Source organism: Ictidomys tridecemlineatus, chromosome 4, assembly GCF_052094955.1.
Source record: "Ictidomys tridecemlineatus isolate mIctTri1 chromosome 4, mIctTri1.hap1, whole genome shotgun sequence".
NCBI lineage: Eukaryota > Metazoa > Chordata > Mammalia > Rodentia > Sciuridae > Ictidomys > Ictidomys tridecemlineatus.
Genome location: NC_135480.1, coordinates 177,545,841 through 177,571,270, shown reverse-complemented (window position 1 = coordinate 177,571,270; position 25,430 = coordinate 177,545,841). Strand labels below are relative to the sequence as shown.

General features: G+C 41.9%; 1 protein-coding gene across 2 annotated transcripts; it reads right to left on the bottom strand.

The window, feature by feature from the left end:
* Window positions 1–937: 937 nt before the first annotated feature.
* On the bottom strand, window positions 938–25,216 carry Anp32b (acidic nuclear phosphoprotein 32 family member B). 2 transcript variants are annotated; one of them, XM_078047861.1, is made up of 7 exons: window positions 24,954–25,216; window positions 15,175–15,324; window positions 11,175–11,297; window positions 6,083–6,272; window positions 3,876–4,000; window positions 2,803–2,872; window positions 938–1,392 (listed from the first exon to the last, which is right to left on the bottom strand). In XM_078047861.1, exons 1-7 carry the CDS (start codon window positions 25,005–25,007, stop codon window positions 1,325–1,327), a joined length of 780 nt encoding a protein of 259 aa, XP_077903987.1. In that variant the 5' UTR covers window positions 25,008–25,216; the 3' UTR covers window positions 938–1,324. The 2 variants fall into 2 exon arrangements, with proteins under 2 accessions (XP_077903987.1, XP_077903986.1); XM_078047860.1 differs by lacking the exons at window positions 938–1,392; window positions 2,803–2,872; window positions 3,876–4,000; ... (1 more) ...; window positions 11,175–11,297; window positions 24,954–25,216 and adding an exon at window positions 23,658–24,777 and having other exon boundaries at window positions 15,279–15,324.
* Between the last annotated feature and the right edge of the window lie 214 nt (window positions 25,217–25,430).

The following is a 25,430-nucleotide window of genomic DNA, read 5'->3' as shown; positions in this document are numbered from 1 at the left end:
TGCTCTATCACTGAGCTACACACCTAAGCCCTGACCATTTATGTTTTTTAAAGGCTATCTTGGCCAGACATGGTGAAGCACAGGAGGCTAAGACAGGAGGATCGTCAGCATCAGCAAGGGACTAAGCAACTCTGTGAAACCCTGTCTCTAAATAAAATACAAAATAGGGCTGGGGATGTGACTCAGTGGTTGAGTGCTCCCGAGTTTAAACCCTGGTACTAAAAAAGAAAAATAAAAGACTATCTCATTTACTCCCACAGTCATCAAGGATGAAGATTAAAATGCTCAAAGCATATATATATATGTAATACACACACACAAAGCACTCTACCAACTGAGCTATATCCCCAGCCCCTATTCCTTTTTTTTTTCTCCTTCTTATAGGAAAAAGGCTTCATCAGTATATATATATTGTGTATATATACACTTGTGCAGTTGTCCATCAACAACCACTCATTTAACAATATCAAAAATTACCCTGTTGGGGCTGGGGATGTGGCTCAAGCGGTAGCGCGCTCGCCTGGCATGCATGCGGCCCGGGTTCAATCCTCAGCACCACATACCAACAATGTTGTGTCCGCCGAGAACTAAATAATAAATATTAAAAAAAATTCTCTCTCCTCTCACTAAAAAAAAAAAAAAAAAAAAAACAACTTTCCTTGGCCTAACCTTAGTATTTAAATATATATATATATATAAAAAAATTACCCTGTTTAGTGTGTTTTAACATGAGCTTACAATTACGGCCCAATTTAAAAATGTAAGCATACAACTAGGCTTTACCAAAGAATAATGTGTTTATTTCACTTAAAGTCTTAAAAATACTCTTTTTCTGGACAGTTGTCACACAAAATGACCTAACGTGGTGGTGGTAGTGGTGGGTGGTCATTAAAAAAAAAAAAAAGTCATTAAAACGAACAGCATAGAAAAACAGACCCAAAATGTTAAGATTTTATTTACAAAGCTTTTTTTGTTGTACAGAAAGTAAAAATGCTGTTACAATCTCAGTGTGACTGGTAGCCACGGACAGTTGACTCACCAATCACAGCTATCCATGCTACAGCAAGAGTCTTACACAAAAAACCTAACAATGCTTACAATTTTGTTGGGGCAAAGTCCCCAAGCTTGGTGGTGGATTACCAAGAGGGACTAAAAGGAGGAAGGCGGAATGTCACAGGAACTATTCTTTGGCTCTTTGGGTGGGTGGGCGTCCTGGGGTTTGTATCACAGCTACCTTTTTTTTTTTTCTTTTTTAAACAGCTATCAAATCCATGAGCAGTCCAACCAATACTGAACAGTTCTGTTTTGCAGTGTATCTGGGGTCTTAATCATCTTCTCCTTCATCATCTGTTTCTCTCTTCCTCTTTTCACCTTTCCCGCTTTCTTCCTCCTCTGTACAATAATAAAAAGTGACTTTCAGACCAGTGGAAAGGCATTTGCCTAGGATATTGCTAATGGAGGCAATTTGTTGTTGTAAGACTAAGAAAGATGTAAATTGGACCAGACTAACAGGTTATTGATTAAGAGGCATTAATTAAAAGGAAATCTGTAGACCACAGAACCAAGATGGGCAAAATGCAGCAGCACCTCTACCCACACACCAAAGCTAACCTAAGTTTTTCAACTTTGTTTTTTTTCCAAGTTATTTCTATATTTTTTTCCTTCCAGTTCTGGAGACTGAACCCAGGGGTGCTCGTCCACTGAGCTACATTTCCAGCCATTTATATTTTATTTTGGGACAAGGCCTCACCAAATTGCCCAGGTTATCCTTGAACTTGACATTCTCTTGCCTCCTTCTTCCAAGTCACTGGGATTACAGGAGTGCACCACCACACCCAGCTCAAATATTTCTCATTTTTCTTAATTTCTTGGTTCTAATAATCTAAAAATTATTAATATGCATAGCAAAGACTCAGGAGTTAGCAAGCCTGTTTTTCAGACATGCTCATTTATAAGCAACCTTGGACAAAAAACTTAACCTATTAAGCCTGTTTCCTTTTTATAAGAGGGGCAATAATATTGACATGAATGTGTCATTCTGAGAATTAAATAAGATACCATAGAAGGTACTCCAGCATGGAACTTGCATAAGACTAACGACAGCAAATTAAAATAAAAACTCATGACTATTTTAATGAAATTAACTAAATCTATTTAAATCATGTCCCCGAAAGTTCCTTGAAGGCAGTGAGCATGTCCTACCCAATGTCATATTCAGTGTGAAGTTTAATCCAATGCTCGGCACAGGGCAGGTGCTGAGCAAGACTGAACAAACGGAAAGCAAAGCAACAGCCTGGCTGAGACCTCAATCACAAAAGGATCTGCACTGTTCCTTCCTCTCCTCTTTCTCTCTGCAGTACTAGGGACTAAAGCCAGGGATGCTCTGTAGCTGAGCGTGATCCCCACTTTTCAAAAAAACTTGACCTTTTAACCAATTGCTGAGGCTGGCCTTGAACTTGTCATTTTCCTAACTCAGTCTCAAGTATCTGGAATTACAGGTGTGCACCACTGTGTCTGGCTGAGAACCAGTACTTTCTATCAGTACTAAATAAGTAATAGCCACTTCATTCGTATTGGTTGAGGGAAAAGGAGGAAAACTGACAAAACTGGAAAGGTGGCTATTTATACATCTTGAAAAATTATGATCCAATTATGAATAATCCTTTTTTAATGAAAGAACTCCTAACACAGAAAAATCTTATGCTTAGCAGCAGTAAGCCAAATAATGGTGCCTAAAAACATTTAAAAGCATGTTTTCATCTAATTTTTAGTTGAGGACCAAAATGTATGCCTCAGACCCACCTTCATCCTCATCCTCGTCCTCGTCTTCTTCATCTTCATCTACTTCTCCATCATGCCCAAATTCTTCTTCCTAAAGCATGGTAAACAATATGACATTAGATTGACGAGACTTTGCAAATAAACACAACAATACGTCACAGAGAAAACCATAATGTTATTTTTATCTATCTACTCTGATGTACTGAGATCTGGTTTTAGTTAAATGAGTTTAATTTAAAATATTTTTCTTAAAAAATAATTAGTAGTCAAAAATAAGCAGTTTATTTGCCAGAGATGCTTTCATTAGTATATAACTTAAAACAGAAAATTCAAGAAATGGTTTTAAAATTTTGAGTTCCAAAGCAGGTTTCGTGTTAGGGATGAGAGCAGAGCCTCACATGGTGGGTAAGTACTCGGCCCCACGGAGCTGCATGTGCCGTGCCACTAACACTCTCATTCTCACACGGCGCTTGCTTCAAGTTCTTAAGTCATCATAAACCTAGGACTTCACAGAAATGCTTTACTTTCACAAGAGCATGCTGACTGATGAAAACTCATGTTTTCTGTCTATTTTCAAACTTCCTTGAGGGTCAAAGCTAAGGCACTCTTTTGTCCTGTCCTTCTACAGAGTCCTCAGGACACTGAATTACTGTCCCATAAACGAGACCACCTGCTCTTTTAGGGCGGGACCACAGTCCTATTTAACTCGGCTCTGACTTTTTACCAAGTAGGCATGCAATGTGTTTACTTAATTAAACCAAATTTAAGATGTTTGGACTTGGTAAACATATACTTCCATCAGTACAACAAAGGAGCCCACATACTATCAATTCTCAGTGTTTCATCTTTCCATTCTGCTGAAACTCAACCTGTTCCTTCCTCTAGTCAAAGGGCCAAAATTTACCCCGAAGGGTCAAGCACCATGCCTAATTAGCAATTAGTAGGCACTGCATTTAGTATTTAAAGTGGGACAAGAGCTGAATTGGTCACATTATTTGTTTATGCAGGAGGCCTTTTCCTAGTCTTTCTTCTTAACCCCACCTTTGCCTTCAGAACAAAGTGAAGCAGGGCAGGAAACAGATGCATGGACTAACCTCCCCGCTGACTTCATCTTCATCTTCTTCCCCCTCTACATCTTCGTCTTCATCTTCATCTTCTTCTTCATCAAACTCTTCCTCCTCACCATCCTCATCCTCCTCATCTTCTTCATCTTCTCCTTCTGAAAACAGTCCAAAATGGCGTTAATAAGATACCTTGCTGCTCCATGGGTGCTCCTATAGACACATGGGCACCACAGGGTGGCCCACAGGATGCCAGTGCAGCCAAGCACTTGTCCACTGTCCAATGTTAGAAAAGGCTTGCAGCCACCATCTGCCCACCAGGTGCTACAGCTCAGCCTTTTGTTTCAAGTCAAAAGGCTCAAAAGTCCTGATGTATACAACTCTTACTGATGAAACAATACAACTAGGATTTGCTATAAAACACAGGAGGAGAACATGGGTAGGGGTATGTGTTTATAAGAGAAGATACAACCAATCATTGCTAAAGCTGAGTGTTAGGAACACAGGGATTTGTCTTAATGTTATTGTACCTTTGTTAATGAGAGATTGAATGCAGGGATGTTCTACCATTAAGCTACATCCTAACCCTTTTGGAAACAGGGGCTTGCTAAGTAGCCCAGGATGGCCTCAAACATGTGATCCTCCTGCCCCAGCCTCCCACGTAGCTGGGATAGGTGTGTATTACCATGTCCACCTGATGACCTGCAATTTTCTACCATAAAGTTTTGTTTTGTTTTGTTTTTAAAAGCAATCTCTTGGGTAATAATACTTAGAGCCACCTTCTCCAATCAGGAACCATCTCCTGTCCTATCCTCTGGTTACAAGGTAACCTGGTTACCTGTACCTCCACACCAGTGCTGACCTCTAATACAATAGCAGCTCCCGTCTTCGGGGTCCCAGAGCTCACATGCTCCCTGCCTCCTGCAGGCTCTGCCCTTTCTTCCCTGCTTGCCCGGCTCTGACCAGCCCCCAAGTCTCAGTTCCATCACTTCTGCCAGGAGGAGACCTCCAAACCCCAGGCTACAGGCTCTCAGTGGTGCTTCTCCATCACACCTCACTTATAAGTACTGAAATATTTTCTGCCTGGCAGGGGGTACAGCTCAGTGGTAGAGCACATCCTTATTATAAGCATGCTTGAGGCTGGGAGTTCAGTCCTCAGTTCCCTACCAGCATCTTTGAAATTTGTAGCCTGACTGATCTTTGCTCTGAGGAACTACCCTCCACTTGCCTAGTTTTCTTTACAAGCACCTGCAAGTATGATTGACCCACCAGTCCAAGGTGAACTTAGATAACAAGAAACACCAATGTTTTTAGGAAACCTGCCGTGAAAGGACATAAATATTTGAAACTAAGCAAAATGTCTTACTCTGTCTATTTACCACCTTGTATGCCATTAACTTTTGCTTATCTCAATCTGTTATAAAACAAAACTATAAAAATGATTCCAGATCCTATGCCAAACTTGTACCCAAAGCTGTCTGATGTTTTTCCTCCTCCTCCATTTTATTAACTACTCTGTCTTGTGAATTAGGGTTACTGGGGTTAAGCCTGGGGAGCTTAACCTCTGAGCCACACCCCCAGCCCTTTTCTTTTTTTTTTTTTTTAATTTTGAAACAGAGTCTGAGTTACTGAGGCTGGCTTTGAACTTGCGATCCTCCTGCCTCAGCTTACCAAGCCACTGGGGTTACAGACAAAGTGCCACTGCACCCAGCTGTCCTGTAACTTTTAAAGACATTTAAAAAAAATGTTTAAAATATAATAGCATAAACTCCAGAAACATCAGAATTCTGAGACCAAATTTTCTTCATGTTAACTGGTGTAAAAACAAATACCTCTACCACCTGAAGGTGAGAAATCTTTTATTCCTGAGAGTAAATCTTTTACTCCTCTAAGTGCACAAGTCAGAGTGCAAGGAAAACACAAGCAAATCAGGAGGGATATTTTGGGTAGAATATATAATAAGATTCTTAAAGACACCTGGAATGCAAAAACTCTGATGCCAAAAATATTGAAAAGTATGTTTTAACTCTACATTGTGAACACAGATTATTTTCCTTATTAGTAGAAATGGGAATTTACCACACGTACATTAAAATCATTACCTTCTTAAACTCCAGTTGGCATCAAAGGCAAGAAAGTTATTTTATTTTTATTTGGGCTATAAAATACAGGTACAGAGTACCCACCAAATGCCAGCCCCTACAGATAAGTTGAGGTCACCAGATGTAGAGCCCACTCACCTTCATCCTCCTCCTCTTCATCCACACCATCCACCTCTGCATCTGAGTCGGGGGCTTCCCCGTCTTCTCGATCATAGCCATCCAGGTAGGTCAGCTGGGGCAGGAGCCTGAACACACTCTCTCGGTAATCATTCAGATTAGTGACTTCACAGTTAAATAGATCCAGGCTCTTCAGACAATCCAACTTTTTCTGAAGGAAAGGATCAAAGAACATAACTCCTAAACTTTATCTGAAGAGGTAAAATTCTAGTCTCTCAATCGGCTGCTACCCACTCAGTCTTCTACATAAGAAAAAAAATTATCAAGCCCCACGCCACCTTTATATTAGTATACTAGGCTCAGTCCCTCCTTTCCTATAACCATTCTCTCAGAACTCTTTTTCAGCATTTAGTCTAAAGAAATATAAATTTGAAGTAAGTTTTAAAAACAGATATTTTCATAGCATGAAACAATCGGAGTCTAATAAACTTAGTTCAAACCTTAACACAGGGAAACATTCAAAGATTTATGAGATAAAAATCCTCGATCTCAAGGTGCTTAAAATTCTACTTGGGGACAGAATATAATAAAGTATGAGGTTTTGCAATGCAGAATTTTCAGGGAAGACAAGAGTTAATAAACGGGGGAAGGTTGGGGAGGAAGGCGACTCAAGAGTTCAAATTTCAGAAATACAGAGACATATTATACCTTTATTCTTTTTAAAGTTTTGGAGAAAAGATTGACATGATAACCAGACTTTTCTGATGTAAAATTCTTGATTTTGCCATACCTTGAATTTTGCTACAGTACTTTACGTTTTTGGAACCATCCATTTCATATATCTAAAACAGCTAAGATCTAAAACTTGGTCCACAGTTTTTCTGAGCAGCCAAAGTGGGTAAGAAAAATATCCCATGCATTTTACTGAATCTTCATTTGTTATATTGTAACAGTGCACAAGTATTTCAATCCCAGGTCTGTTAAATTTCAATTAAGAGTGAATTAAGAAATTGAAGGCAGAGGTACTATTTACAGGTAAGTCAGGAGACAGCAACAGGAAGTGACAGCAAACCCTCCTAAGTGAGAAAAGAGGGAGCTGTAAATAAAAAGCAAACACAAAAATATATTGTAGTACCCAGTTTGGTGCTTTTAGAACAGGGCAATAAGCCTGGAGTACATTAGTTTCACAAATATCAACTTTTAACGTTCTAAGTCAAAAGAAAAGACTTGATATGTTCTAAGAAATTTATACTAAAAAGCCCTAAACAAACATTAAGAGGGCATCTGCATGAAATAAGCTCTTAAAAAGTTGATATTAAAAGGCATTGATGCTTTACTTGGAAAGCTAGTGCAACATTCATAAGGACCTGGGAAGAAATGCAGACAAAACAAAAACTTGTTTTCAGGATTTGAGGAATCCTTGCAATTTCTGGGGAGATATAAAGTGATTTGAAAATCCGCTTTAGAGCAGGGGTTAGCAAACCACAGATCACTAGCCAATTCTGGCTCACCACCTGTTTTTATAAAATAAAGTTTCCTTGGAACATAGCCACATTTATTCAAGTAATATGCCTGGTTCCTTCTGTGCTACAATGGCAGAGGTGAGCAGTGTGACAGGGACTATGTGGTCCACAAAGCCTCCTGTACTGATTGTCCAGCCCCTGAGAGGATAGAGCTACTGACCTGAACACCAAGGACTTTCATGTCCCTGATTAGGAAGATACTCCCATGCTGGGCTTACTCTCAGAGCAGCCTTAAGAACTAAAAGCCAGGGAGGACTTTACAGAGCAGGGTTACAGCCATGGGCAAGTGTTGTACCCCTCAAACACAAATGTACAACAATTTCAGAGTTTGTGGATCAAATAATGTGCTTATATAAGCCAGCCCTGCTATCTTAAGAAAGCTATCCCTGGCCTTTCTAGACCTCAGGAGAGCTGCTTTTGTATTGAGTAGCTTTCAGATTAGGTTTCATGCTGGGCAGGCCCTGACCTCCAGAAGCCAGGTATGACTTCTTACCAGAGGGGAAAACTGCTGCAATGCCCCCCAGACAAATAACCAGCATATACCAGCTTTCACTTCTCCCAGTCTGACTCTACATCAGCTAAGACACAACCATAAATAAATAGCTCCCCCAAAGAGGTTTATTCTAAAAATTCTTTAAAGGAATGAGCCATTTACATCTCAAAATTATTTCCTAGGAATGCGTGCATAAAAAAAAAACATACAATACATCCTCTGATATTTATCTAATGCTCTGCAATGTTCAAGCTAGAGTTTTGTTGACTACTTCATTCACAGGGCCACTAAAGGCTCTTGTTTCCAAGATTTTTGGCTACTCCTGGCAAAGCACCTGTCATCAAATACTCTGGACATGCCAAAAAGTATGCTAGAAAAATGCAATGAAAGCAAGTAAACAACAATAAATACCAAATAACTCTAGTACTCTAGCTAGAATTGTTTAAAGTAGCAAAATTGTGCTTTAAGGCCCAACACGCAAAAAACACACAAATTATTAGGATCCCAATGTAATGTGTAAATACTGCTAAAAAAATTCACAACTCTATGATACTAGAAATTTGACCTAAGCTAACAGGCTAGCCATAATAAACAGTAAACATTTTATTAACAATAATTTTGCTTGCCTTCTTAGAATTTAGAAGGGCTTTGGGGGATGGTTTGGATGGCCCAGGTCTCTTAAAAAAGGTGTCCAAGGACGTTTGAATTGATGCCTTCTTTGTCTCTCGATTAATGTCCCTGTAGCAAGCAGAGGCATTCACAATCATTTCATTGACTGTAAGAACTGGGCTCAACGTAGTGTTCACAATGTATGTGGTTAATGAGGATGAGGATGGTGTTTTTCCCACTGAAGAACACTTGCAGAAGTCAAATGAACCCAACATATCCCCCCTTTGCCTTTTCCACAGATTTGCTTTCTTACAAATTAGAACCTCAGGAGATCAACCTAGCACCCCCAAGAATCTGAATACCAAGTATAGTAAGAACAGTGGGAGCTCAGTTTTTCCAAATAATCTTGGTATGGAATACTGTGGCTCTGCCATAGAGCATGTGACTCTGGACAAAAAATTCAGCCTCACCCAAGACTTAGCTTCCTCAATGTAAAACAAGAGCCATGCTATTTTTACCTATTTTAAAAGTGTTTTTTTTTTTTTTTTTTTTTTGACCAATTACTAATACATGCATACCCAGTATAGTGCATGGTGCGGGCATAGCAGATCTTTCTCTTCCTTCACTGTCCTGGGGGATTGAAACTATCATAGCCACGTTCACAAAGCTCTCATACATTCCAGACCAGATCAGAACACTCAAGCAAATAACTCCCACACAATATTTGCTTCCGCTCTGCATCTGTGTGCTGGAACACTGACACAAACACTGATAATCAAAGAGGACTCAGGTTGCCATGAGAATTAGGCAGTAGCCAGTCATCTAGCATGGGAGGTATTGCCTAGTACTCTGCTGATAAGGGGGTGAGGAGGCTCTTCCTATACTCATAGTGAGCCAGAATTGAGAAGTCTGTCATTAATCAATAGCCAAAAAAGCTTAGGATAGCCAATCTCACGGGGGGGTGGGGGTGGGAGGTGGGGGGGGGTGTTGCATTTAATTTAGTGTTCCTGTCAGAATTCTCAACTCAGCTGGCTATGGAATAAATTTAGGTAGAAAGAGAAGCAGGTGCCAAGGGCAGTGGCAAGTCCAGTGAACCTGGATTTGAATCATGCCTCTGCCATTTACCCTTAGCAACTACTTAATCTCTCTAACTCAGTTTCCTCATCTCTAAAGGACATTCCTACTTCTGAGTTACACCATGATTTGATGGGCAAATGTGAATGTCCTTGGATACATCGAAATTCATTATACCACTGCTTAACAACGGGGGTTGGTTTGGAGGGGAAAAATAAAAACTAGAAGAAACGAGAGCGAGAGTATCTGGATATATCTGTAACAAAAAAGGGGGCAAAATCTGCAGAATGAGGGTGAGAAATAGGCTTTCAACATTTATGAGAAATATAAGCTCTTAAAAACATCCTATGTAACGAAATGTAAAAATAAAGAACTTGGTAAAAGGTAATTAAATCTGTACTGTAGCAGTGTCTTAATTATTGACTGGGAGGGAAAAGACCCTCTAACTGTGGCAGTAAATCCTCTTCATTAAAAGAAGCCACAATTTAACCGTCTTCCCCTGAATTATCCAGAGTATTCTTCACAAATTATGTGAAATTCACATATTTAAAAATATCATGCTATCAGAACAAATAAAGAGACAATGTCTTATTCTCCTGGCTTTTCTTCTTCTGGATCCTAAAAGATAGCTCTGATCTGCTGGCACAGCCCACCGTGGGGTTGCCCCTCACGGGCGTTAACCCTGCCTCCAGCAGCTCTTTTTTGCCCATCACAACCTTCACTCAGACCGAGTTTGCAACTAGATAGTTTTCTGCCGCAGTCTGGCTGGGCACAAAATAACCGAGCCACCACAACAACAAAATGAAATAAACACATTTCCGGACTTTATCCTTCTATCCTCTAGGGAAGGCAGGTATACTGTCTTCCCTGCTTCATCAATGAGGAAAGTGGGACCAGAGAAAAGCCATTTGCCTAAGATCACACAGCAATTCTATAACCCCAGTGGCACTTAAATTTAGCTTTCCATAACTTAATCCCCATCTGTAATAATAAGGAAAACCTCAGGGTTTCCATGCAAAACTTTAGGCAACAGAGATCCAGTATAGTACAAAATCGAGAAGTAGAAGATCTAACACTTGATTGCCCTTGATTGTTTCATCTACAATTTCGATTGCCACTCGATATTCTAGTATAATAAGCCTAGAATAACTTGGCCAGTCTCTGGGGAAAATATTAAGAAACATGTTTGAGGCTTCTAAGTATGATTTTTTAAAAGGACAAAAATAAAAAAATACAACACATAGGATACACTCAATTAGGCTCTGATCTTTAAAACTGGGATCCTACAGAAAGTAAAAGGCCATCACTTTATTGATTTATTGATCAATTATTCTTCCCAATCATTCCCTCCCACTATAAATATGAAAATGAAAATGACTAGTAATTCCCAGTTTTTAAATTCTCAATTACTTACCAAAGGTTCCAAGGTGCTGATGTCTTTCAGTTTATTTCCACTTAAATTTAGATGTGTGAGATTTGGAAGTTTTTCTGCTAACATATCCAGACCTCCATAGATTCTATTGTCACTGAGCTCAAGCTGCAAAAGAAATTGCAAACAATACACACAAGTACACATCAAGAAACACGTATTATAGGCAGGCATGGTACCACATGCCTGTAATCCCAATGGCTCAGGAGGCTAAGACAGGAAGACTGCAAGTTCAAAGCCAGCCTCAGCAACTTAGCAAGGCCCTGGGCAACTTAGTGAGACCCTGTCTCAAAATAAAAAGTAAAAAGGGGTGGGGATGTGGCTCAGTGGTTGAGCACCCTTGGTTTCAATCCCTGGTACAAAAACAAAAAAACAACAGCAGCAGCAAACCAAACAGCAACCAAAAATACCCCCACATTATTAATGTTTTGGGGGGGAGGGGGGGTGGGAGGGTATTGAGCAGTGTGGTACTGGAGGTTGAACCCAGGGCCTTGCACATGCTAGGTAAGCACTAAGCTACATCTCCAGCCCTCTTAAAATTGCTGAGATTGACCTCAAACTTGCAATTCATCTGCCTCAACTTCCTGAGTAGTTGGGGTTACAGGTGCATGACACTGCACCTGGCTCATCAAGAACAACCAACCCTTATTTCTTTAAGGTATACGTTTATCTTGTTTAAATCCAAATAAGTAGTTCCCAGATCCCAGCAACATTTGGTGTTGAGGTAGGTAATAAGACAAGGTGAGAAATGCCGTGTTTCTTCATAAACTAATAACAGTTTGCTTAAGAATTAACCTCCAACATCAATGAATACATGCTCTAGCATAAAAAATGGATCAAAATAATTAGAATTCTATAAGTTGTAATACTCTATACCTGCCAGCAGGAAGGGTAAATATTCCATGCATTCTGAGCAGTTTATTTGTGTGCCAAGGAAAGTTTGCAATGCCTATTTGAAACAACCTGGTTCTAGACAATACTAACCACATTGTGGAAGACACGGGGACAGGCCCCAAAAATGAGCCCATAAAGAAACTCTAAGATGCTGGGCACAGTGGCACATACCTATAAACTCAGCTACTCTGGAGGCTGAGGCAGGAGGATGGTAAGTTTGAGGCCAGCAGCAATTTAGCAAAGACACTGTCTCAAAAAGCTAGGGATACAGCTCAGCCACTCAACTGCCAGCACAGCAAAAGGAAAAAAAAAAAAAGAAAAGAAAAGCTCCAAAAACATTAGGAAAGAGTGAGGCAGGGGCCTGGGGAAGAGCTCAGTGGTATGGTGTGTGTTTACCAAGCTTGAGGCCCTAGGTTCAATTCCCAGCACCAAGAAGAGAAAGAAAGGCAGAAAAGTGAAAAAGCCTGAGTTTATGAAACCAGCTCCCTTAAGGCCAGTTCTTGCATAACCTTGCATAACCCTGGCACTGCCTTTACAAGAACCTACTCTAATTTCTTAGCTGCAGGTCAAGCATCACATGCAAATGGCGTGCCCATGAAGGAGTAAGAATTCACCAAGGAGGATTAGCGTCTTAGAGTACAAGTAACTGGAGCCTGGAAGGTACTGTGGAGAACATCATCCAAGCTCTTCCTCTTACAGATGAAAAAAAAATTCAGGCACAAAGCTAGTTCCAATTCTCTATTTCCCATACATAGTATACATAGGTGCCAAGCACTGTTCAAAGCACTAAACACAGATTAACTTCATTTGATCTCAACAACCCTAAGGGGTAGGTAGAATTATTACTCCCACTTACAGATAGGTAAAATTAACCACAAAAATGTAACTGGCCTTAATAAAAATCACACAGCTATTACAATGGTGGGCCCATGATTCAAAGTCAGGTAGGCTAGCTTTCTAAGAATCTATGCCCTCCCCATTAAGCTATTGTACTCCACGTGCTATGTATGAAAAACTTCATGTAATGAAGTCTTTGGTATGCAATGGAATATACTACATGATGCAAAATAGAGAAATTTTTAAAAACTCTAGCCATGGTCTAGGATTTAAAATATCAGTCGAGCTGGGCATAGTGACACATGCCTGATATTCCAGCTATTTAAGAGAGTTGAGGCAGAAGGACTGCAAGTCGAGGTGAGCCTAGGTAAGTTAAGAGACCCTGTCTCAAAATTCAAAAAAAGGCTGAAGATGTACCTCAACAAAGAGCACTTGCCTAACATGCATGAGGCCCAAAGTTCTATCCCTAGTATGTATGTATGTATCTCTCACTCTCTCACACACAAAACACACACACACACACACACACACACACACACACGCATGCATGTCTATAATACTATTGTTAGCTTTACTGAATTTTTAAAAAGCAAAATACAAACTGAGATCACTTGTCTTGGTGTGTGTTTAGGACATGTGGTCAAAATATTACATTCAGGTAATAGTCACACATCTTTCCAACATGAACAACTAGGGTAACAAGGCGATCTACCACAGCATTTATTAGCATATTTATTTTGAAATGAAATAAATGTGTAAATCTAAGAAATTTGTGACTTATTTTTCTTAGTGCTTTTTCTTGTTATAACAGTCTGTGCTCTAGAACCACTACTAGCTATGAGGACATTCAAACTGCCTTTAAGAGTCCCACTCATCGTCCACAAGTAACTGATATTTAAAAATCTCAGAAAGATTTAATAATTACTGGGAGGATGACTTTCTAAATATACCTGACAATACACAGTAATAGTAATTCGGGGAAAACTTAGCAGGGTGCCAAGAAAACATAACAGAATATAAAACACACTTAACACATAACAGAATATAATCTACTAGCATCAAGGTTATGCTAAACAAAAGTTTAAGTAGGCTGTGTTTCCAGTGTCTCTGACAAATGCAAATGCAACAGGATTATACTTGAATCTCTGCAGCAGAACTCACAAGGACTGACTAAACTTGTATTACCTGACATCTAACAAGCAAAGAAAATAAGATGGGGAAGGGGCACACACTTTTAGTGTTTTAAATTCATGTAGTTAACGACAAACCAAATAGCCTATGTGTCCTTTACCTAAAAATGATCATAAAATTTCTTTTCTTTTTCTTTTTTAATGCTAGAAATTGAACCTAGGGATGCTTCACAACTAAGCCACATCCCCAGACCTTTTTATTTTTTTACCTTGAGATAGGGTCATGCTAAGTTGCTCAAGCTGGCTTCAAACCTGTGATTGATTCTCCTGCCCCAGCCTCCTAAAAAATTTCATTTATGTGTTCTTTCATTTAAAATAAAGGTTCAACGTAAGTTCTCTAATAAAGTGAATACTGGAACAGTGGTGAATTCTGCAAAACTTTACATAACCATACATCTTTTCCTTTTAATGGAAACGGTACTAGATTAGGAGGTATGGGTTCTAATTTTGGCTCTAACCACTTCTATGGGAAGTGTTAAGCAAACTGCTGTCCCTTTCTAAGCCAGTTGCTGCGCCTATAAGGGAATAGAACTGGAGGAGGGTAGACAAGTGCATTAATATAAGAGTACAAATGATGAATGAGCCATCAACTAGGATAGGAAAGTAATTCTTATCAATCAACACACTTCAAACTTGCTAGTCATGAAGAATCACATAATGGCTTGAATTACCATGGACTATAAAGTCTGTAAATTTTATTTAAGCTCACCCTTAATCAACAGACATATAATACCAAGAATGGGAGGCACTGTGGTTCTTTTAACCAGAGCATACTTATAACTACTATTTATTAAACATCCAACACAGAACACCTCCAAATATCACTGCAATTCTGCAAGATTAAATGGTATCCCAGATTCCAGTTAAGGAAACAGCCTGGGAGATAAAGGAACCAGCAGAAGATCACCCATCAAGGAAGTGACAGAGCTGGAACCCAACACTATATATACCCAGTTCCAAAGGCCATGTGCTTTCTGCTGTACCGCTTCCTTATAGGCAAAAATCATACATTTTTCCCTTCCTAATTGGTTCTCTCTTACCTGTATCAAAGAAAAAATACTTACCTTTTTCAATTTAGGTAGCTTGGGGAGATTTGAAACTGAAATCAAGCCTACATTTATTAAACTGAGGAACTCCAAGTTCACAAATTCAGCAGTTAAGCCCTCAATTTTTCCATCATTTGATTTGCAATTGTCCAAGACAAGTTCTCGAACCTGTGAATGACAAAAGGAGAGGGACAAGCCTTCAAGAACATGTAGAAAATAACAAAGAACAAACAAAAAACTCCAACAATAAATGCCCCTCAAAAACACACCCACATATGCCTGTAATTTCAGCAACTTGGGAGGCCCTAAGCAACTTAATGAAACCATGCCTTTGTGGTTCAGTGTCAGTGATTAAGTGCCCTTGGTTCAATCCCCAATACAAAAAAACAAAAACAAAAACACATATGTTAGAGCAGCATTTTATTAGACCAAGATCACAGTTATAAATAACTGAAAAATCCTTAGATCATCAGAAGTAATATACTACTAAGTTCAAAGATGGAATGTTATTCTATGGTCTAATGATTTACTCTCCATTTTTTAGAAATAGAAATTCCAGCTCTCAATTAAGTGAAGAAAGTATGTCTCACTAACTCCTTTCCCCAAGTCTGTGTTCAATGGTGGAGGTGGTGGGAGGTCTATCCAAGTGCAGAGGCATTCTCTCCCTTTTGGCCTGACTCAACCATAGGAAAAGAGGAGAGGCTTTACTGTTCTATCAAGATCACTAACAAGCTATGTCTAAAGGTTTCTTCACTAGCATGCTTCCAACTCTGGACTTATTAATCTTTACCAACATTATCTCGGTGCTGGAAGGCATCAAGGTAGAAGAGTCCTGAATTCCAAGTAAAAATATCATCTGAATTACAAGTGAGGAAGATTTTTCTGGGGCAGATTCCCTTTTCCAGGCCTTAAATTCTCCTTTTCTCAGAATTCAAATCCATTTAAGGGTATCATAGCTGATGATTTGAATACTAATTATTCAATAGTCTGTGTAGATTTACTCTGATAATCCCCATTGCTATTCTTGCTTTAGGGCTGACTCTGAAACTTGCAACTTTATTTAACACCCTTTGGTCTACTTACAGTGATGCAAATTACAGTTTTAACTGCCCCACAAAGGCATTCTTGCATGAATCTACTATGTTCAATAGCATTAAACAAGCATGCACATGGAAGAGATGCTGAGAATCTAAAGAGAACAGGAGCAAAGAACAATATCTTTATCCTCCCATACAAAATCTAAGGCTGCTACTCTATTCTATTAATTGCTATCAATTATGGAGTACTTACTCTTTTGTTATTCTTTGTACAAGCACTTCATTCCACTCATTTACAAAGGAAACAGATTCAGAGTCAGCAATTCCCACATCACCATAAAGGCCTGGCCACTTACTTACTACCCTGGCTACTTCCTCTTCAGAATTCTTGGTTTAAGGATACACACAGGCCTATTGTAATTTTTACTTCTTCCTTTCCTTCCTTCCACTTTAGATACTTTTGCATTCTTCTGTTTTCTGACAAAGAATCAGGACACCTGAAAATTCAAGGTCAACGGTGACCAAAGCTGGGCTCTGGAGATAAATACCTGGGGTCAAATCCTGGTTCTGCCCCTGGAACCTGCATGACTCTGGGCAAGTCACTTAACTTCTTTGTGCCTTAGTTTTCTATAGAGATAATACCTACACCTCATGAAGCTGTCACAGCCTAGCACAGAAATGCTCAGAAAATAACCTTTAGGGAAAGGGAATGGGTGGAATGTCAGGGACCTCTGTTCACTTTATTTGTACTATCTATATGTATTAAGGGGGCAGCCAGGTGTGATGGCACATGCATATATTCCTGCTACTGGAGGATGAGACAGAGGGATCAACAAATTGGAATCTGCCCTCAGGAACTTTGGGAGACCCTGTTAAAGTGTTACTCAAAGCTAAAGCAGTAGTTTCAAACACCTGGAAAAGTTTATAACATAAATGTAGTTTGAATTCTAGTATTCACCAAAAATTCATGTTGAAACCTAAATACCCACAGTTAATATTAAGAGGTGGGGCTTTTTTTTGGTACTATGACTGAACCCAGTGGTGCTTAACCACCGAGCCACATCTCCAGCCCTTTTAATTATTTTGAGATAGAGTCACACTAAGTTGCATAGGGTTCGCTAATCTTCTGAGGCTGGCTTTGAACTTGTGATCCTCCTGCCTCAGCTTCCTCAATCACTGGGATTACAAGCATGTGCCAGTGTGTTGGCTAAAAGGCCCTTTCTACAATGAATCCCATGGACCTAGACCCTAAATTTCCCAGACTCCAGAACTGTAAGCAATAAAATTCCTATCATTTACAAGTTATCCAGTCTAAGTCATTTATTATAGTAGCCCAAAACGGCTAAAATATAGCATAAGAAGTTACTGGGTAAAAATAAAGGGGGGAAAAAAAGGATGGAAAAAATTAGGAAACCACTTAAAATACCCATCAATAAAGGGACTCATTTTCAGAATACATGCTGATATAAGCAATGTATAAAATACATGTACAATGATAAAATGTGTGAAATAGAACATTTTTATTTAGATGCATACAAGATATCTCAGTAATAATGCCTACAGTATAGGAAAGTAAAAAGCTAAAAGACATTTCCGTAATAATTTCAACAATGAACTATTAATCTATTCAAAAAATAAAATTTTTAAAAAAGTCATTGTGGGCTAGAGGTGTGGAGCATCTGCTTTGCATGTGCAAGGCCCTGAGTTTCACCCTCAGCATTGTCCCCCACAAACGCAATATATTAATGCCACCATTATATATACACATATATATTTGTTTTAGTCTTTGTGCATTCAGAATCATATAACTTGAGACAAGTTGGAGGGCAGCTTCAGCAACTTATCCAGACCCTGTCCTAAACATAAAACAAATGGGCAGGTGATGTAGTTCTATGATGGTAGCATGTGTCAGCCTTGGTTTTAATCCCTAGTACCACAAAAATAAAACTGCAAATATTTTACTGGAGAAATCTGTATATGAATATACCATAAATCACCTTCCAACCTTCACTATTGAACACGTTCCCCATTTTTTCTATTATAAATAATGCCTCTTTCTGGGGGGCTAAGAATGTAAAGAAAAGTGCCTCTCCCAGAGCAGAGCTCAGGAGGCACAGTAAGATGATGAGACGCTGGAGAATAAGCACAGAGAAGAAAAGAAGTGCTGTATAAAGCAGAGACCACGGCAGGGCTTCATTTAGGGCTGTGCTCCAAGATAACAGGTCTGAAAGGTCTGAAAGCCCCATCAGCAGCCTTTGAATCTGTCTCAAGTTTTAGACAGAACATTGGCAAAAAAAAAAAAAATGTTCCGCTCTCATTTTAGGAGCAGAGAATATAGCATATATAGCAGCATATATGGTCGAGGGAATACTTATATTCAGTAAATTAAACTGACACAAGAAATGTATAAAAATAAAGCTTACCTATGAGTGCAACATGCATTAAAACGTGCATATACTCTGATGAAGAACTCAAAGTGGGTGAGAATTAGGGGCTTAGGAATCTCCTTTTTAAAAGAATGAGAAGATTCTTCACTAAAGGCAAATAGAATTCTTAAGAGAACAAAAGGGAAATAAGAAAAAGTTTAGAGTCACAAACTACCATTGAAAGGGGCTTTTATGGTAGTTTACCCAGGGAGAAGACACCCTAAAGAGAGAATTTTGTCATTTCCTCAGAAGGGTTTCCTTTGAAGTCAGATAAGTAAGCTCCAAGTAGGTTCCTTTTTGCATTTGTTTAATTTCTTATGTCTTCAATTTAAAATAATCTTTATACTGAACTGAGATTCTGAGTGGGTCACCACAGGAGTAACTAAGCTTCCCCTCATTCTTTCTTGGGTATAAAGTGATTCAGACTGTCTTGCAAGGGAAGGAAGAGGTTGCTGGAGACAAGATAGGGTAATACCCCACCCCAGAAGTTCTAATCCACGGGGAAAGGCCCCATCTTTCTCCTTACTGTGTTCCAAATTCTCAGGGCTACTATTTAAGGAGGAATGTTTGGACAGACACTTGTACACTTGTGCATACAAGTTAGGGAGCTATTTGGTACAAGACATTTAGCTGGTATTCTTCTCAAAGGACTGTTTAATTTGACGGCCAAATTTACTCCTATTTCTTACTCTCCAATTAAACTTGCTTTTTAATCAAACACCAATTTACAGTAAACATTAAAAACTAAAAACAAACCTCACTACTTTAATTATGTTTCCTACAGTTATTAGTAATAAAAAATTATTTTTGCAGTTGGCACAAAGACGCACAACTGTAATTCCAACAACTTGGGATATGGAGGCAGGAGGATCACACGTTCGAGGTTAGCTGCAGCAACTTAGTGAGACCCTGTGTCAAAATACCTTTATTTTATTCATTTCTATGTGGTGCTGAGGTTCTACTACTGAGCCACAACCCCAGTCCCCCTCCCCACCATGTCAAAACATAAAAAGAGCTGGATAAGGTCTGGGGTTGTGCATCAGTGACAGAATGCTCATCTCGCATGTGTGAGGCCTGGATTCAATCCTCAGCACTACATAAAGGTATTATGTTCACCTACAAGTAAAAAATTTAAATTTAAATTTAAAAAAGGAGCTGGGGACTTACCTCACTGGTGGAGCACTCACTCCTGAGTTCAATCCATGATACCACAAGAAATTTAAAAATGCTTTTGCAGTTCTAGAGATTGAATCCAGGGCCTTGTGCATGTTAGGCAAGTGCTCTGCCATGAACTATATTTTTGTCCCTTTTTAAAAAAAATTATTGTCAGACAGGGTCTCATTAAATTGCCAGGCATTCTCCAACTTGGGGTGCTCCTGCCTCAGCCTCCCTAGTAGCAGCAATCACCCAACTCACATAGGCATTTTCCTCTTTCATCCTGTCCAACTTGCTCTCACTTTCTACTTCCCCAGCTACTATCTGAAAAAAAAGACTAATTTTACTAACTGGTTGGGTGATCGTCTCCAATTATAACCTGCTTCTGTCACAGGAGGAAGAAGATATGGAAGAATTAAATACTATTGAGTTATCATCTCTTCTAATTACAAAATACATGATCATTACAGTTAAATGAAATAATCAAAAAATGTAGCAAGAAAAAGCAAACCCTGTATTCCTTACCCATTTTCATCCTTCTGAGTTAGCCAATATTCAAATTTTCTATTCTATTATTTTAAAAGAATGTTTTCAAGCTGGGTGGTATAGTGTTATTAAGCCTGTAATAACAGTGACTGGGCATAGACTCCCTAGGATGATCAAAAGTTCAAGGCCAACCTCAAGAACTTAGTGAGACCATGACTAAAGGGGATGAAGCTTTGTGGTAAAAGAGTCCCTGGGCTCAATAACCCCCATAAAATTTTTCAAAGTGACAATACAGCACATTTACATTGATGTTTAGATGTTTAGAACTATTGGCACCTGGGAAAGAAACAACCATATCCTTCTGGTGGGTGTGTAAAGAGAAGGATTCTAAAAAGCAATCTGGTAGAAAAAGAAACCCTTACAAGCAACCTAAGGGGACAGTTAAGTTTTGATCTTCTGAGATATTAATAAGGAGGCTGTGAATCATTAAATAGTGATAGATATTTTTGAAAAATGATGCAGTGAATAACTTTTAAGAGGCCACAAGACAGTATATACATTGATAATATGATCTAAATTAAAAAAAAAAATTGAACATTCTGGTAGACTACACCAAAATGAATACAGATGGTAGGACAGGTATGTATAATTTTTTTCCTTTTCTTATCTATATCTACTATCTTTTGGCTTATTTGTATCTAATTTTTCTTCAACAAAGATGTATTGGTTACATAAGGAAAAATCTAATTAGTTGCTATGCAACCAATTAGAATACCTAACGGAGCTCAAAACAGCATCATAGTAGATAACAATAGATGTTGGGGCCAAAAAAGGAAGATGCAAGCTAAGAGAAATCTATCCCCCCCCCCCCAAAATCAAATAGTACTAAATAGAGAGAATACTTGCCAGAAGCCTAAGGCATGTCACAGTCCAGCACACAGCACACCATTTGTTTCACATGGGCACAGACTTTTTAACTTCAGGAAGGAACTACTTGGTTTTCTAACTTTGAAAAAAATTTTAATAGCAAATATGAAGACTAGCTGACCCCAGAGATGCAGGGTTGATAGGTGCTTATAACAAATGAGTAACATGTTCACATAATAAAAGGACAGAGAACCTCTTTTTTATAGAATAGGTATTCCTTAGTGTGGAACACAGCTAAATGAGGGTCACATCTTGCTATTTATTCCATGTCAGTATCTTCTCACCTCACTACCAATTTTTGTGGTATATATGTATTTCCTAGCACTATGATGTACCTGTTGTTGTTTTTAAAATACACAACAGAAGAGTATTTTGACGCGTTATACATATATGGAGTATAATTTCCCATTCTTCTGTTGGACATGATGGGGAGTTACACTGGTTGTATATTCATACATGAACATAGCAAAGTTATGTCTGAACAATTTACTCTTAATGAAGTGATGTTTTATAGAAAACATTCCCTAGAGGATGGGCGAGATTTAGTCCTCAGCACCAAAAAATAAAATGTTTGAGACTTAGAAAAAATTTAATTACATTATTCTTTATGAGCTCCCCTAATAGAAATAGGGACATAGTAATGCATAACCTGAACTTAGTATCTTATGCATTCTTGGTAAAAAAAAAAAAAAAACCATAGGAAAGTGTTACCTGGGTCTTCTTCAAGTCCCAAAATTAAAACAAAAAGCCATATACAAAGTCCTTCAGTCCTCCTGGATTTAACATAAGAGTTTTATAATCAACCCTCCACTTACCCTCCTAAAACATTTAGATCTCACTTGACTTTGAAATCATTAAAAGTAACCACGGAACACAGTGTCCTATATTTCAGAGCATCTTATCCATACTTCCATCAGGGCGTGGGATCTTACATTTCTCCAAATGACCAGAATCTGCAGGGACCCAGAAGCCAAGCCCAACTTCCTAACAGCTGACAATACCAATTGTATTCTAGTACATCACAAGTGAGGTGACTATTTGATTTTAAAGGGGTCATCTTGGAACTTTTCATTTGTCTAAAGGATAATGCCTTTGTGAAAACTCTTATGTGCCTTAAAATTTTCCTTTATGCCTGTAATGCCATTCTCTCATTTGCTGAGGCAAAAGGATTCCAAGTTCTAGGACTGCCTAGCAATTTATCAATTTAACCCCATCTCAAAACAAAAAGAGATGGAGACATTAAGTCAGTGGTAGAGAACCACTGGATTCAATCCCCAGTACCAAGCGCCCACCAAATCCTTCAAAATCTACAGATTTTCTCTTAAAAAGTCTTTAGCTGTCTTAACTGCCACTGGTTTCATTCTTCCTGTAAAGAGTCCCTAGGAGGGCTGGAGTTGTGGCTCAACAGTGGAGCGCTTGCTTGGCACGTGTAAGACACTGGGTTCAATTCTCAACACGGCATATATACATACATAAAAATAAAGGTCCATCAAAACTTAAAAAAAAATTCCTCTCTACCTTCAAATTTCGCCTGCCTCCTAAGAAGCTCCTCTACAAAATCCCTCTAAGAACCTGCCAAAGTGCAACTGCAACTAGTGTGTCCCACAGGGTCTAATGCTTCCAGAGGGCAGGGGATTCCCTGTCTTGTTCACACTGGTTTCCCCAGGTTCTAGTTTACTGTGGGTAGTCACATACTTAACAAACCAGTGGGCTCTGGAAGCCAGTGTTGTCCTATGCAGTATCCCCTAGCCACTTGTTGCTCTGGGGCAATCCAAGTGTATAGTATGACCCACAAACTGACCTTTTAATTTTCAAATAGTCACAGGGCTCAGGCCTATTTTGGGCAAGACCTAAGGCTTAAATGGAAAAAAAAAAAATCAGCACCTACACATATATACACCTTGGCTATTAAAACACCACAGAATGGGAACAGGCCACTTCTAGTTCCCAAAGGGAATGCAAGTAGGTAAGGGCCTCTAGGTTTAAGCATCCGACAAAGAATTTAAATTCCAGATTTTTAAGCAATCTGAAGACCCATGCATGTATTTTTCTTTCAGGAACTTTGGCTAAATTTCCTTAGTCCGTATTGGATTAATTTGCATGGAAGAGTCTGGAATTAAGTCCTCAGGGAGGGCGCCCACCTCTCCTCGTTTTGCCAGAGATCGTGCAACCATTCACTACTCTAGCACGTGGCAGTCACAAAATGTCTGCTGCTGGACGGAAGGACCGCGTGCCGGTGGAACCCGACTCCCGTGAGCCCGGGGGCGCGCTGCCACCGTGCGGGTTCGCACCCAGGCGGCGGTGACCTCACAGCCCCGGGGCAGGCTACTAAGCCTCGAGCACGCCGGCGGGCCATCCCCACCAGTCGGCCACTTGTTAACCACAGCCACCTGCGTGCGCGAGACGCGGCCCGCCAGCCCGGGGCGGGCACAGGCTCAACGGCTCCCCTAGGCTAGAGAACGCCACTCACCCGCCGAGGGGTCGGCGGCGCCAACTCGGCGGAGAGGATCGAGGAATCCGAGGCCGCCTCGCACACGGAGCCGCCGCACCGCACGAGCGCGGGGCCGGCCGCATAGGCCGCACCGAGCACGTGCGGGGTGAAGGCCGCGGATCCCCGGGCGGGTGGTGGCGGCCGCCGCCGTTGCCCTTTTAAGAAGGGGGAGGGGATCGGCAGCGCGCCCGCGAGGGGATGAGTCGGCGGCCGCCGAGCGCGCGGCTCCCGCCAGAGGGAACCGAGCCGCAGCGGGGCGGGGGGCGGCCCGAGGACTCAGCCCGGGGGCCCGCGGCCAGCGCCAAGGGCGGGCGGACGGGCTGGGCCGGCTCACCGGCGGAGGAAGACGGCACCCGCCAACATGGCGCTGTGGCGCGCCCGGGCTGGCGCGAGGAGCCGCCGCCCGCCCACACCGAGGGACCAGCCTCCCGGGGCAGGGGCCGCGGGCTTCGACCCCGTGGCGCGGGGGGAGGGCGGAGCTGCCGCCACGACGGTGGTCAGCGCCGCCCGAGGAGACCGGCCTAGAGGAGGCCGTGGGTGTACCAAGAGTGAAGCAAACGGGGAAGAAAGTTTTATTTTTAGGCTTGAAAAATGGCGGGAACCGCGTCCTTTTTTCAAACTTGGCCTCCGGAGGGGCGGCGGTTGCGCCACCTCCGCCTGCCCCTCCCCCGCTCCGAGCGCCAGGCCGCGCCCGCCCAGGCCCCCGGAGCCCGAGGGGGCTCGGCGCCTTCAAAGCAACTGAGCCCCCTTCGCGCCTGCGGCCCTGCCTCTGCCCGGCGGGAGCAGCCCGCGAGGCCTGGCCCGAGGATCCGTCCGCGCCGCTCTCAAGCAGCCGGGTCGCGCCGGAGGCCGGCCTGGCCCGCGGCGGCCCCAGCCGGGACTGGCTACGAGGCTCTTCGGCAGGCCCGGCCTCCGCCCGGCCGCGCATCCCGAGAGGCTGCAAACATGGCTCCCAGCGTTACACAACCCCCGCTCCCTCCCTCGCCGCCGGCCACACGCACACACGCTCCCTCCGGGAGGGAACCCGGGCGGACGAGCGAGCGAGCAGCTCGAAGTTTGCTTTTCCCCACCCGCTGCCTTCCCCGGCGGGCGCCAAAGAGTTAATGCCCGCGCGCTCGCTCCCCCCTCCGCGCCCGCCCGCCTTCCCCGTCCGAGCCCGCGAGCTGCGCCCTTCCCCGCGCCGCGGCCGGCGAACCCGCGGCCCGCGCCCCGCAGGTGGCCACCATTACGTGCAAGTCATTGGGGGGCGCGGGCACCCGAAGTGGTTCTGCTTACAGCTGCTGGGGTCCTGTTCCTCAGCTCCAGGTGGATCCTCCTCTTCATGTCCATGTTTCCCTCGTCCCCCCTCTTCAAACTTAACTTTCCGCGGCGGGGCGGAGGGGGGAGAGGCGTCCCGGCCTGCGCGGCAAGGGCCGTCGGAGGGGGTCTGCTCGCGGCAGCGGCCAGCAGCGCGGTCCCGTGCGGCGGACGAGCGGGCGGGCGAGCGGAGCCCCCGGAGCCAAGTTACTCGCGGGAGCGGAGAGAAACCATGGAGGGAAAAGGGGGCTGGAGCGCAGCGTTGGCCTCACTACCGCCGCCCCCGGCCGCGGCCCCGCACTGCGCTTAAACCGGCGACGAGGCGCGGCGGCTGCTCGGCTCCACTCGGCCCCGCGCGGCGCCGCTCGGCTCGGCCGCCGCGGCTGCACCAAGCACTGGCGGGGAGGCGCGCGGCGGGAGGGCGGGGCGGGGCGGAGGCCGAGACAGGCGCAGCCG

Coding starts and splice junctions, on each gene's coding strand:
- Anp32b (XM_078047860.1), bottom strand. CDS start 24,606: ATGCGCGGCCGGGCGGAGGCCGGGCCTGCCGAAGAGCCTCGTAGCCAG. Junction 15,325..23,657: donor CGCCGCCGACCCCTCGGCGG/GTGAGTGGCGTT, acceptor TGTCATTCACAG/GTTCGAGAACTTGTCTTGGA.